This window comes from Podospora anserina, chromosome 3 (assembly GCF_000226545.1).
Source record: "Podospora anserina S mat+ genomic DNA chromosome 3, supercontig 3".
NCBI classification, from domain to species: Eukaryota; Fungi; Ascomycota; class Sordariomycetes; order Sordariales; family Podosporaceae; genus Podospora; species Podospora anserina.
In genome coordinates, this window is record NW_001914833.1 from 279,850 (window position 1) to 293,265 (window position 13,416).

Sequence of the window (13,416 nt, forward strand, 5' to 3'; positions counted from 1 at the left end):
CCACATTACGGCATTGTGTTGCACTTGATGCTTGTGATACATTTGGAAAGACAAGCTGAATGGTTGTGTCTTGCATCTCATGGGTGACGGGAGAGAAACGTGCTTCATGCTGTCAATTCATTAGCCACAATTCAGACAATGGGGCTGTTGAGTGCCGATCCCTCTGTTGCAATTGCAAGCCCAAGCTACCGGAAGCGATGCCCTGGTTGTTGCACACTCCCTCCCAGGCATGCATGCAAGCAGCCCCACCAATGCAGGAAGATGGTGGCATCCATTCTTTTTGCCTGTCCTACCGCGACTCAACCTGAAGCTCCTACAATGCTCCTACTTCTCACCACTTCCATTTTGTCTCGGCCCTGATCTCCCGCGACTCCGCTGTGCGGTCTTTTCTCCCGTCGACATCACCATCCCTGCCACTGCCAAAGAGTAGACTGTAGCCTTGATGAGCACGAATAAAAAATACAGCATTTTAAAGACCACCATTGCTAAATATACAAACAATGACGTCGACCCCCACACCCACCTCGAGCTGGTTCAGCAAGGGCGCCGAGAGCCGTCAAGAACAGAGCAGAGACACCATGGGTAACAGCAAAAGCCCGCTGATGAGGCGGTCAAGATGGCGCAGGTCGAGCTCCAAGGTTTCAGGGGAGGATATCCTTGCGCTGCAGGATCTGGATCCGGCCCTGAACTCGAAGATGCATTTGGTCAATGACGTGGGTTCGAGTGGCAGAGGATGTCGGAAGGACGCTGATCAGGTGGGTAGGCTATCGATGATATTGGTTGGACGCCATACCATACGAAGCTGTTTTTCCTCAACGGGTTTGGGTACGTCATCTTTTGCCCTTGCTGAGGAGTCATGGGCAGAGTGTAGCTGACAATAACGGGCCAGATACGCAGTCGATTCCTTGGTCCTCCTCCTCCAGTCTGTCATTGCCGGCCCGGCCTACCGAGAATTTGGAAACCGAGGTTACCAAGAAGGCCTGACGGTCGCGGTGTACTCTGGCATGTTGATAGGGGCACTGTTCTGGGGTTTTGGCGCAGATATTGTTGGACGGCGATACGCATTCAACCTATCTCTCCTGATCTGCTCGCTTTCGGCCATCATTGCGGGAGGAATGCCAAGTTGGGCTTCGCTGGGATTTTTTGTGTCACTGATTGGGTTTGGTGGCGGAGGGAACTTGGTTTTGGACACCACTGTGTTTCTGGAGTATCTCCCTGGCAGTAAACAATGGGTGTTGACAATGATGGCGGCGTGGTGGGGACTGGGCCAGGCCATCACAGGTCTCATTGCTTGGGGCTTTCTGGGTACATATTCCTGCAATGATCGAAGACAATGATGCTAATCTTTTGCTATCAGTCCCGACGAGATGGAATTGCGCCTCGGTCGATACATGCACCATGGCCAACAATATGGGCTGGAGATATGTCATGTTCACAAGCGGCGCCCTAGTATTGGTGCTGTCGATTCTCCGATTGACAATTATTCGCCTGAAGGAGACACCAAAGTACCTCCTGGGCGCTGGGGAAGATGCCAAGGTCGTCGAGACATTGCAGTATCTTGCAGGGAAGTACAACCGGCCCTGCAGTCTGACACTGAACCAGCTAGGGGCCTGTGGTCTGGTCACTGGCACTCACAGCAAGAACCGCTTCTCAATCGGGGAAACCATGGTCCATCTCAGAGGCTTGTTTGCCACACACATGATTGCTGTCTCGACAGTGATGATATGGCTGTCCTGGGCAATGGTGGGTCTTGCATACCCCCTGTTTTACGTCTTTCTCCCAAGCTATCTCGAGGCTCGCGGAGCCAAGCTGGACCTGTCCCAGTTTGAGATTTGGCGCAACTATGCTCTCACCAACTTTAGCTCCATCTTTGGTCCCTTGCTCGCCGGCTGGCTGTGCAACCTTTCCTTTCTCGGTCGGCGATATACCATGCTCATCGGAGGGCTCATGACAGCGGGCTTTTTTGTTGGGTACACGCAGGTGCGAACGGCGGCCCAGGATGTCGGAATCTCCTGCGCCATTGCTTTCAGTCTCAATGTTTACTATGGGACGCTGTATGCATACACGCCAGAAGTGCTTCCCAGTGCACACAGGGCCACGGGCAACGGGATTGCGGTGGCATGCAACCGGATCATGGGCATACTGTCGGCCGTCATTGCCACCGTCGCGGATACTTCGACGGTTGTGCCCATTTATATCTGTGTCGGTCTCTTGGCGGTGATGGGTGTGGTGGCTGCTTTGTTTCCTTTTGAGCCTTATGGGCGGAGGAGTTCTTGACGCTACAAGCAAGCAAAAGATTTATTAGAATGAAGATTACATTAATCATGGAAATTATGGAGGTAGTTCCCGGTCCGTAGTTTTGTGATACGATCGTAGGCTGCTGTCGGTTAATAAAGGTTGGAACATACCGATCTATAGACTGAGCTCACAACATATGCATGAGAGTCGAAGACAAAGATAGGTACGACACACCAAGTATCGCTACAAAAACCCTGCAAAATAAGGTAATGTCTAAGCCGCTAATAACAGTGACATCACCCTAACAGTAGGCAGATTGCAGTCACTCTAACCATCCTTAGAGTAAAACCCCCCAGTTCAAACTGCTAGCCGCGTCCACAAGTCACCATTTCAAGTGGCTATGTGTAAAGAGATACCTAGTTGTGCATGCTCCCGTCATTGAACCTTTTAATTCAAGTCAACCAGGCTCTCGTTTGCCGATGATGGAGACTGTTGAAGCAACTGGACCACCTCGTGGTGGTTGTTCTGGGAAGCGAAGTGAAGAGATGTAGCCTCGCTGCTTTTACGTTTAGCCAGAATACTGGCGCCGTGTTGCAGCAGCAATCTCACTACACCCTGATGGCCGTTTTGGGAAGCTAGCATCAACGGTGTAATATCATCACTGCCCTTGGCGTCAACTCCAGCGCCATGTTCGAGAAGTATTTTCACACCTCTGGATGTCCTCTTTGTGAGGCAATGTGAAGGGATGTTGCCCCGTGGGGCCCACAGCTCGTTTGGGGACTGGCCCCGTGTTGTAGAAGTAGCTTTACCACACCAAAATGGCCCCTATCTGAAGCTGTAAACAGTTGTGTTTTTCCATCATCGCGTTTGGTGTCCAGCTTGGCACCTTGCTCCAAGAGCGACCGGACCACTTCTTGATGACCATTTGCGGAGGCTAGACAAAGCGGTGTAAAGCCTTTGGATCCGGAAGGTTCGAGCTGTGCTCCACGTTCCAAAAGAGCCTGGACGATCTGAGAGTGTTCGTTCTGTGCAGCTTGGTGCAGTGGTCGCCTGTCCTGACATTTGGCTTCAATATCGATGGGCGTTTTGGTATCTAGAAGTAGCTTGACGATTTCGTAATGTCCCTGATGCGCAGCCAACCACAAGGGGGTCCGTCCATCAACAGTGCAGGCATCGGGTTCTGCTACCCTTTTTAATAACAGGTCTATCACCTCGGTATGACCTTTGAACGCTGCTATATGGATGGGATACCATCTGACCCGTGGAATGGTGAGGTTAAGGTCCACCTTGTACCAAATCATAAATTCAAGAATGTCGAGATGGCCAAATTCCGCAGCGAGATAAACGCAACTTTTCCCGCTTCTCGTGACCGCGCACACACATTGTGGGTTGTCGTCCACCATTAGCTTGATGGTAGGAAGGGAGCCGGTTCGGATAGGGTAGTGGACAGGGTCATAATCAGGAGTCGTTGCGCTCGACGACCCGGTATTGCGACTCACAAATGCGGTGGCATACAGTTCAAGATCGTGGATTCCTTGATCGAAGCTCCGTCGTGATAAGAGCTCATGATTTGTGGCAGTTATGGCGTCATTTCCGGTGACTGGACTATGTGTGACTGTGCCATTCTGTGGAGCTTTGGATCGCATGAGTACTGGCGCATTGACTTGAAATGAAGCTTCTAGAGGCTGGATGGGTTGTACGTGGCCAATCGGCGCTGCCCATGTTGCTGTAGGTATTTTCTGTTGCAGCGGTGCAGATGGTGACTGTTGTGCTTCAGGCGGTCCAAGTGGCAATGAGGGCGTATTCAAGGGTGGTGATGTTTGCGATGATGGTGAGGGTTCATGTAGGGCTGGTAAGCAAGCTATTGACGGTGATGGTAATGATGCTGGCATATGCCCTTACTGAGGCCTTGGTCTTTTTCGGTTCTTGTTGAAAGCCCATTTCGCAAACTGAATCTTGTACTGTTGTTTGCTAGACTCAAGTTAGGTAACTCTTCTTGCTCTCCATACGTCCATGGTTGCAAGCATGGGATCCCGCAAGGAATACACACCTTGCATCAAAACCGTGTTCAGATGTCATAGTTGCCATCACCGTTTTGAGGTCAGTCCTTGCGTAGAGATCCTCAATTATTCGCCTGAACTTTGTCCATTCTGCATCGGGAACTTTGCAGGCCCGAGGAAGGCGAGAGCCTGGCTTTTCGAGCTTTCTTGGCTTCTGGCACGGCTTTGCCATGGTGTTTATCTGAAGCATGTCTGCCTCCATCGTTATCCCAAACTAATCGTTGCCCAGGCAGTTAAAATTTTTTCCAGATCTCAGGACTCCATCAACTGTTGGAACGGGTATTCAAACGGTCAAAAGTTGGCTGTTGATCGACGTGAGCTTTTGAGTGGCAGTTCCAGTCAGCGATCGGAAGTGAAGAGCATCTCTTTCTTTGGACCTGGCAATATCCCCCGAAAAGTTTTATGTGGCTTAAGACGCCCGCGGAAGCTGCATCGGATTATTAACATGCAAACACCGCCAAGCTGCTCGTCACGGGTCACTGCGCCTTTTCGGCGGCGGATACGATCTGGTCGGGTGGTCGCCCCCCTCAAGGATGCCAGGACAAAAGTTCTACCTGGGACAGAAGTTTTATGTATCCAGGAAGTATTCCTCGTCACATATTTTAAACTTTGTCGTTTTGACAATGGGTAAGGCCACTGTTCCTTTCTCTTGCGTTGCACTCCGACGCTTTTTTTTTGTTCTTCTTTTTTAAATTTTTTATTTATTTATCATGCCTCCTAAGCTGCAAATCTCTTCTTTTGGCATAGCTATTCTGACCTCGAATACCAAGCAACCGTGGGGGGTTTGCAGGATAATCTTATTTGGGTAGGGGTTGTGGGGGTGAGTTCTAGAGGATGAACTTGGCGCGACGAAATAACATCCTGGGTACGAAATGCAGTAGGTGTAGCATGGGTATGCAATCCTCCCATGCCCTCAAGGTTTCAAACCTGAGGTCGTTGCTATGTTGCTTTAGTATCAATCATTATAGTCAGCTCCTAATATTATACATGTACTGATACCTGTAATGATGACCGGAGTTCTGAAGCATTGTGGTATGTAATTGAGACTGAAGATGTCTCTACCTACGCCTTATGCATAAATGACAAGTTTATTCTCATACCTATTCGGACAGGATATCAGATTTACTTTATCTGAGCTCAGTGAGTAGGTACCTACCTACCTTTCTGTTAATGTCGGGGCAATAGGAAAACACAAAGTGTGCAGTGTCCAAGGCGAACCGACCTTCGACATCCATGTTGGTAGGCTCTCAGCTTTGACTTATCTATCTGTGTAAGCTGAGGATTCTTTTGCCGGAAGCTTTGCTCAGTGGGTCGTAGATATGTTAACTGAAAGCAGGGCGTTACGTGAGCCCGACCAAAACAAAGCGATGGTTTAGGATTTAGTGATACCTTAGCCAGGAACGAGGGATGTTGCATTGTACTGAGATAACGTGTCGCTCTTTCTGATGAAACAGATTTCTATCTAAGCTGCATTCCAAGGCAATAGGAAAGAATAGAGGCCTGATGTAAATCGATAGTCACCACGGCCTTCAGTTAGGCCTGGATGTAGACCTTTGTCTAAGGTATGCTTCAACATCCATTCCTTAGCCATAATGATGGCTTGCACCTTGCAAACATGTGCGTCAAGTAAACCTAGGCATGTAAGGCAGACTGTGCCATACTGGTAAAAAATGTTAGCGTCTGTCAGTCGGTATATTACAATGCTATAACAAAGAGGTCCACGTCAAGGCGGAATGAAATTCATGAAAGTGTAAGGTACGTACGGAAGGCAAGAAGATTCATTGTTGAAAATTCAAAACTAATTGGCTCTCATTGAACCTCCCCGGTGCTTGTATGTCATACTGAGCTGAATAATAGCGACACCCAGAGTGAGAATGCCCACCACAATGACGACGATGTTTAAGATGACCTGAAAGTCGACTGGGGCACCGTGGTGGATGTCTGATCCCGAGGCTGGATTTGTTGTAGTATAGCTTGACTGTTGGATATCCAATGGCTGAGCCGTAGGCATTGTGATTACTGACCCAGATGATGTTGAAACGCGTTGATGTTTAGCAGTGACCAAGTGTTGCCCGGTCACGAACAATTGGAAGGAAAGATCGCGAGGTCTGGGGGTCAAAGTAGTAGGGAGTCGATGCTAAAGAAGACTAGTTCCGGGTGCCAGTACGAGAGGCTTAGGACAAGCGAGACCAAGGGATGAAATACTGGGGACGGACAATGAGAGAGGAAGGGACCCTATATAAGGTAGAGCCTGGTGAAAAAAGGGTACGACAAAACCTTAGGGTTCTGATATGCTTGAGCAGAGGGATGGTGAAAATTCATACTCAAGTGGTTGTAAAACTTTCTGCCCAACATGTTGGCTGCAGCATGTTTGTTCTGTCACTCGAATGAGGGATGTAGTTGCTGGGGCAGTGTTGGAGCATGGAAAGCTTTCTCTGCAATTGACATCGCGTCGAGGTCAAGTGTTCAAGCTTCAAGCCCGATTTATCCTAGAATTGTGATCATTCAAGAGTCGGTGGGTGACTGCGGATCGATGCGCACATGAAATAATGGCGTAAAACTTCTCAAAAACTTCTGAGCCCTGTTGTGACGGTCGCAGCGTCTTCAGCTGCATCCATGCCCCACTTGCGACTTGGAAAGCTGGATCTCAACATCAATATCAAGTTGTCAAGTTGTCAGCATCAGGTTAGATCCATGCCCCCAAGCCTCCCTTTTTTTGTTAGCGAGTGAAATACGTTTGGCTTCCAGGTCGGCAATGATGTTCGACTCAACTTTCTGTGTAGGTAGGCGGTTTGCCCAGCTGTCGGATACAAAACGCTACTAAAACCGCTTGTAATGAGCCCAACGGTACAATCTCAGACAAGCGTGAAATTTTTGGCAAGTGTTAGCAATGCTATTCACGGGTAACAACCCGTTCTTTGTCATTTCACAATTGTATTGTTACTCAAGAAGTTGTCTTGAGAAAATTGGGAATAGGTATAAATACATTATTCCAAGGACTACTAAATTTAGCTATGGGCTGTTGACAGTGCATCTGCTTTCTCTTCAGAAACAGGCTACAGGCGGTAAGGTACGTAGGTAGGTTACATGATTGGTATGTACATAAGGGACTTCGACTCCGTGTAAGCCCAAACTTCTAAACATCTGAAAGTCGCAGGACCAGTCATCTGAGCCACTTGGTCACTCCGCGCTATTTCCCTTCAAGGAGACTGGGTATCCCAGGCTAAGCATCGACATCCTGCTGCAACATCATCGCCATCTCCACGTAAAACAGTAAGTCCTATGACTTGATCCACGACACGCTACCTGCTAACCGGATCCCTTCTGATAGCCCATTCCTTACCTGGCCCGTTGCCAAGGTCCACCACGACGTCTACAATCTGGGTCCAATCTTTGAAGATGATGGCTCCGTCAACGGATCAAAAAAACATTGGGTTATGATATTGGAATGCCCTTCAGCAAATGGACAAGTGAAAGTCAGCATGGACAGCAAAATGAACGTGCGAACTGGGCACATAAGTACGTACATTGCCAAAGTGACCCGTTACACCGGTAAAGGAAGTAGTGTCATATTCAGACAGACCAGAACTGTGAAGTCCAGCTTTACAGTGGAATATTCTGGGTGCAATTATTGGTTCAGGTTGGCACCGCTACAAGATGACTTGCGATGCAAGAGGTGGATTTAAAGGGTGCCAACATCACTTGAGGACCGTAACCCAGTGCCTCATCCAGCTTGTCTGGGTCACGGAGAAGTCTGATACAGGTCTCACCATGAATCAATATCTTGGTTATGTTTACTTTATAAACGACACGAATATGATGTCGATGATCGTCGGTATCTACAACGTTACCGCCAAACAGCCGTAGAAGGTGAGTTGCTTGACTTTGATGGCCGGGCAATCGGAAACTGTGGAGAATGAGTGAAAAGTTGTAGCTAGGTATCTAGTCTGATAACGGTTCCCATTGTTAGAATGCAGGTAAGGAATAACCAACCTGGAAGACTTCCTGGCTTAGCTTTTCTCTAGATGCTGAAACTTGAACTTCGCACATACGGGGTTGGGCTTGTAAGTTGTAAAACATCGCGTGGGTAGATCGACAGGGGCACCGTTCATACAGAAAACGGTAAAGACAAGAGCTCATGTTTCCCGTCCACTTTTATCCGTATATTTAGACTCCCATTGCATTGATTTGGCACTGGAATTAAACAGCCAACTTCTCTCTTATTTACGATGACCTATTATCGCACACCTTGTGACAAGAACTGGGACCCGCAAACCATCACTCAACCGGCACCAGATATCTCAACGTCGTCCGGCTCCACAGCTCATTCCCGGCCATCTGATACTCCAACCCTTGCAAATACTTTCTCAGCTCTGGCGTATCCCGGCGTGCGAGAACCGCTTGGACCAAATCAAAATGTTGCGCCTCCCATTCCCGGCAGAGGCTATAGAGCACCCTTTTGGCAGCAGCAGTTGATATCTCAGCGTCTGCTGCGATCGTGGCCACACCTGTGCACAGGGACCCGCCCTCTTCATGTGCCGTCTGTGAGGTGAGAAGTTCCTTTTCGAAGCTCCAGATGTCGTTGATGATTGATAGATGCTTCGAGCAGTTCATGTCGACGGGGCGGGCGAGGTCAAGGTCCGGTGAGGGGATAGACAAGCCCATTGTGAAGCGTATCAGTGCCGCGAGGAGTCTGATGATGCCAATGCGATGTCAATATCAGTATAAACGTTAGCTCATGCTCGGAAAGCAAACATACCCTTTCCCGACATCGCGTTCCCGGTATTCGAGGTACTCCTTCAGACCCATCGGCTTGGTGCGTGCCTTGTTTGTCTGCGCACGCATAAAGATAAAGACGGGCTCGAGGATGTCGTTGGCCATCCAACGGTCATGCGCCCGCATGCCTTCCCACAGGTCGTATGTGATGTACTCAACCGGGACGGAGCGGTCAGGCGGTATGTCCCCTCCGCGCATCAGAGGCATGAGACGAGCGTTGTAGGCCTCCCTTTCGGCGAGGGACATGTGCTCGAGCAGATCTGAGTTAATCCAAGGTAATCTTTAGCTAGGTAATGCCCAATGGCCTGGAAAAGGAGAACCTGCCATCAACGAGAAACAAAACTGTCAACAACCGACAGGCAAAATGGATCCGGTCGTCCAGCGCCATGGGGAAATAGAGGCACGTCACGCGCGAGAAACCGGCGCCGACAAATCTTTTTCGGCTTCGCGCGTCGGGAAACGGCCAGTGCTTGAGGAAGTAGTCGTCTACCTCTCTGGCTACTACGTCCACTAAGGGGTGACATAGGGCCTTGAAGTTGGAGGTTGGGATGCCACTGTCGACAAAGGAATCGATTTCAAGTTTGTTCACGTGCTCCTGTTCATTTGAAGCCGGGACTGGCAGTTGCGCCTGGGCTGTGATGGTGAGGATTCCGGTGGTTTTCATGATGCTTGTTGGACGTCGAAGATAGGTAGGTAGGTAAGCAGGAGAGCAAGCGTAATGGTTGAAAGTTTGGGAGACAATAAGGTAGCTTCCCGTGAACTTCAGGTCAGACGTCTGTTTTATTACTACCTACCTATAAATGGGAGCATAATTCATTACTAAACATTCTGCAGCCAAAAGAAAAGATCTGACTACCTGGTATTTCGGCAAACTACCTTACCGTTTGACTTGTTGTTGCACTAACTTCCAAGTGAATAAGCTGGGCTTGCATTATCTTGAGTCCGAATCAATAAATGTCAGGCATGTAAGATCAGATAGCTGGAGCCACGCAATCAAGAACAATACATGGGTCGCACAGAGCAATTCCTGGGAACGATATCATCGCGCCCTCTTGTGATTGTACCGAGCTGTCCAGTTATAATCAAAAACAAGTCCGAGTAGAATGCCAAACATGGTCAGGTTGCCAATCTTTGCGGGATCTTTTGATGTAATGCGATGCAGCTACTATTTTGGTGTTGCACAAAAATAGTGCAACTTCACCACGCCAATGCTGTGGACTCAAAGTATGATCCCAAGATTTGGGAGCCCATATTAAGGTACCTAGGTAGATAGCTATCTCCCCAAGTTCTGCGATATCATCCAACTCATGCCCGATTTGTATACAGTCACAGACCGCTTTGTGCGCTCCAAATCTTTGTATCACAACACCCTCCGCTTACCTATAGGCACCTTACTCAACCCTCAGAATGGAGTCCATCATTCTCATCGGCGCGGGCACGTTGGTGGAGCGCCTGCCATCCCAGCTTTTATCGGGTCTGGCCAGCATCTTCATCCTTGGTGTTAGTATTCCTTGCTCCCCATAACGGGAGGTGCTTAAAGTTCTGACAATACAAACACAGGTCCTAACACTCATCGTAACCAGGGCAATCTACAATGTCTACTTCCATCCCCTTTCCAAGTTCCCTGGTCCCTTGTACTGCGCCATTAGTGACGTGTGTCACCCAGTAACCTTCTTCAATGTCCCTGGGAAATGAACTGATACAGCCAGCAGATTCCCCATTGCTTGTGGTTTCTAGGAGGACGCCAACCATACAAAATTCTTGAACTTCATAATCGTTACGGTACAGTGAGATCAATCCTCGTTCTACACCCAGCATCTAACCCCAAAGACCCTAGGCCCGGTGGTGCGAACAGCCCCAAATGACCTGTCTTTTAATACGGCCCAATCATGGAAAGACATATACGGTTCCAGACAGGGCCACCAGGCTTTCGTCAAAAGCGCCTTCTACGACGGGGGAAGTTTTGCCAGCCGGGGCGTCGGTTCCATTGTCAGCGAACGCAATGTCGACGCCCACGCGCAGATGCGCCGCTATCTGTCGCATGCGTTTTCCGATCGGTCGCTCGCGGAGCAAGAAGACATTATTGCGCGAACCATGGATATATGGGTCGAAAGCTTGCTCAAAAAGGGGTCGCGCAAAGAGGGGATTGAGATGGGAAAGAGTTTCAGGATTATGACGTTCGACATTATTGGCGAACTGGCGTTTGGGGAGAACTTCAAAGGTGTTGAGACTGGTAAGTCAGGCTTTTTTTTGTCTTTTTTTTTCTCTTTTTTTTTCCTTTTTTCGGCTGATCAAATGTTGCTGTTTCTGCTCATGACACGGTATGTAACTAGATGTTGAACATCCCTGGATCGCCACCCATCTCGGAGCTCTGAATCAAGGAGCCCTGGCCGACACCTTGAAGCGCTTCCCGACACTCGCCTGGCTTGCTCAGGGGCTGCTGCAGAAGAAAATCTGGGAACTCACCGAGGACACAAAGAAAAATGAGAATTTTGCCATTGATATGATCAACAGGTGAGTCATGCTCCGTGAAAGAAAACACAAAGCTGCGGCGCCTGTGAGGACTGATGTTCAAGACAGACGAATCCACCGCGATGAGCTTTCGCGCAAAGACTTCATGACGCACATTCTACAGAGGCGGGGTTCTGCCCAGGTGTCGGACCTACAGCTAGCAGCGCACGCTTCTGACTTTGCCCTGGCTGGAAGCGAGACCACGGGCACTGCCTTGTCAGCCATCATGTACTACTTGCTGCGAACTCCCCAGGTCATGCTCAAGCTTCAAAAGGAGATCCGAGGCAGTTTCAAGACATATAGTGAGATATGTTTCAGGTCAACGATTGGCTTGCCATATCTGGACGCTGTTATTCTCGAGGGGCTCAGAATGTACCCCCCAGTACCGCTTGGTCTGCCCCGTGTGGTGCCGGATGGAGGCGACACGGTCGACGGACATTTTCTGCCAGCTGGGTCAGTGTATCCTGTAGTTGAGGGGAAAAGCACTAAGCATAATAATATCAGGTCGTTGTTTACACACATCCAGTTGCGGCAAGCTTGAGCTCGGCAAACTTCAAGGATCCTCAGGCTTTTAAACCTGACAGGTGGCTTGACGAGCACCAAGGAGATATACGAGAAGCGTCTCAAGTGAGCTAGCTACCTACCTTGGTGATTGAAACCCGAAGACAAAAGAAATTGACTGACGACTTATCTTCCATCCAGCCATTCTCACTAGGCACTCGTGCTTGCATGGGAAGAAAGTACGCAACAACCTCACATACCTTAGGTACCTATTATGCTGACAATGCTAACAAACCTCTTTTAGCCTTAGGCACATGGTGTTGGGCTGGCGACCTAGGAAAGTCACCGGCGGCGAAAATGAGGCCAAAAAATGGCCAAAATTGGTAAGCAAATTAGTATTACAGTAGTTGGTTGTTGGTTGAAAAGAAAACAGTAAGAAAATCCAGCCCCAAGAGCAAACCGGTGTGGGTCTGGGAAAACCTGGGCCCTTTTGGTGCCCCACACATGGAGATGCGAACAGCGTTGGCCAAAGTTCTCTGGAAGTATGATCTGGAATTGGTGAATACGTCGCTGGACTGGCATCGCGACTCAGAGATGCATACTCTCTGGTGCAAACCGGCACTCTGGGTCAGGTTACGAGTGCTTAAAGAGTAGGCAAGCACCTGAGCAAGCAACAAGCGTGCGATACCCAAGATATATAATAGAGACCGACCCCTTTCCAATCGAGGTTGTTGGACATGAACCCTTCAAAGAGCTTCATGAAACTGGGACGAAATAGTAGAGCAGGTGAAACTATGCCTATATCTCCGAGGATGTCAACTCTTAGCGTCTCTGAAGTGTGGTTTTTTTTTTTCGTTCTCATAGGTGGAATAAATTTGCCTCTGCGTTTCTTGATCCCTCGACCGTCCCATGAATCTTGTCTCTCTCTGCCCCTCACCCTTGATTCGGGGTTTTGCTGAACAGAAGGTAATGATCTTGTCGAAAACTTGTGTTTGCGACCCTGAAGAACATGGTAGCATTCTTGTTCTGGTGATACATCAAGAAATGGCAAGACAAAGCCTAGTTCTTTTCCATGTACACATCAAGTTTGGCAATCTGTGTCCTAAAATCCTCCAGTTCTCTTACCCGTATCCGCCCCTCCCATTTCCCTGCTAATAAGAACACATGGACTTCTTTTTGAATCACAATGTCCCCAACGAGCTCGATCATCTTAGGGCCAAGAACAGGATCACCCGCTGCCCAAAATGCGCTACCGAGTCAGCCATATGGCAAGCCTTCTTGCCCGGCTTTGGACCTGCTACCATCCTGACAGCTTGGGAAGACTTTGGTA

At 49.0% G+C, this 13,416-nt stretch overlaps 4 protein-coding genes across 4 annotated transcripts; 2 read left to right on the plus strand and 2 right to left on the minus strand.

The window, feature by feature from the left end:
* Positions 1-500: 500 nt before the first annotated feature.
* On the plus strand, positions 501-2,277 carry PODANS_3_10880 (uncharacterized protein; the record flags this gene model as incomplete). Its single annotated transcript, XM_001903505.1, has 4 exons — positions 501-713; positions 764-825; positions 890-1,305; positions 1,358-2,277. 4 exons carry the CDS (start codon positions 501-503, stop codon positions 2,275-2,277), a joined length of 1,611 nt encoding a protein of 536 aa, XP_001903540.1.
* A 408-nt stretch (positions 2,278-2,685) lies between these two features.
* On the minus strand, positions 2,686-4,130 carry PODANS_3_10870 (uncharacterized protein; the record flags this gene model as incomplete). Its single annotated transcript, XM_001903506.1, has 2 exons — positions 2,686-2,904; positions 2,949-4,130. The coding sequence occupies 2 exons, from the start codon at positions 4,128-4,130 to the stop codon at positions 2,686-2,688; spliced, it is 1,401 nt and encodes a 466-aa protein (XP_001903541.1).
* A 4,446-nt stretch (positions 4,131-8,576) lies between these two features.
* On the minus strand, positions 8,577-9,738 carry PODANS_3_10860 (uncharacterized protein; the record flags this gene model as incomplete). Its single annotated transcript, XM_001903507.1, has 3 exons — positions 8,577-8,991; positions 9,058-9,354; positions 9,413-9,738. The coding sequence occupies 3 exons, from the start codon at positions 9,736-9,738 to the stop codon at positions 8,577-8,579; spliced, it is 1,038 nt and encodes a 345-aa protein (XP_001903542.1).
* Positions 9,739-10,668: 930 nt separating this feature from the next.
* PODANS_3_10850 (uncharacterized protein) lies at positions 10,669-12,126 on the plus strand (the record flags this gene model as incomplete). Its single annotated transcript, XM_001903508.1, has 5 exons — positions 10,669-10,727; positions 10,780-10,856; positions 10,912-11,295; positions 11,408-11,588; positions 11,655-12,126. The coding sequence occupies 5 exons, from the start codon at positions 10,669-10,671 to the stop codon at positions 12,124-12,126; spliced, it is 1,173 nt and encodes a 390-aa protein (XP_001903543.1).
* Positions 12,127-13,416: the final 1,290 nt, after the last annotated feature.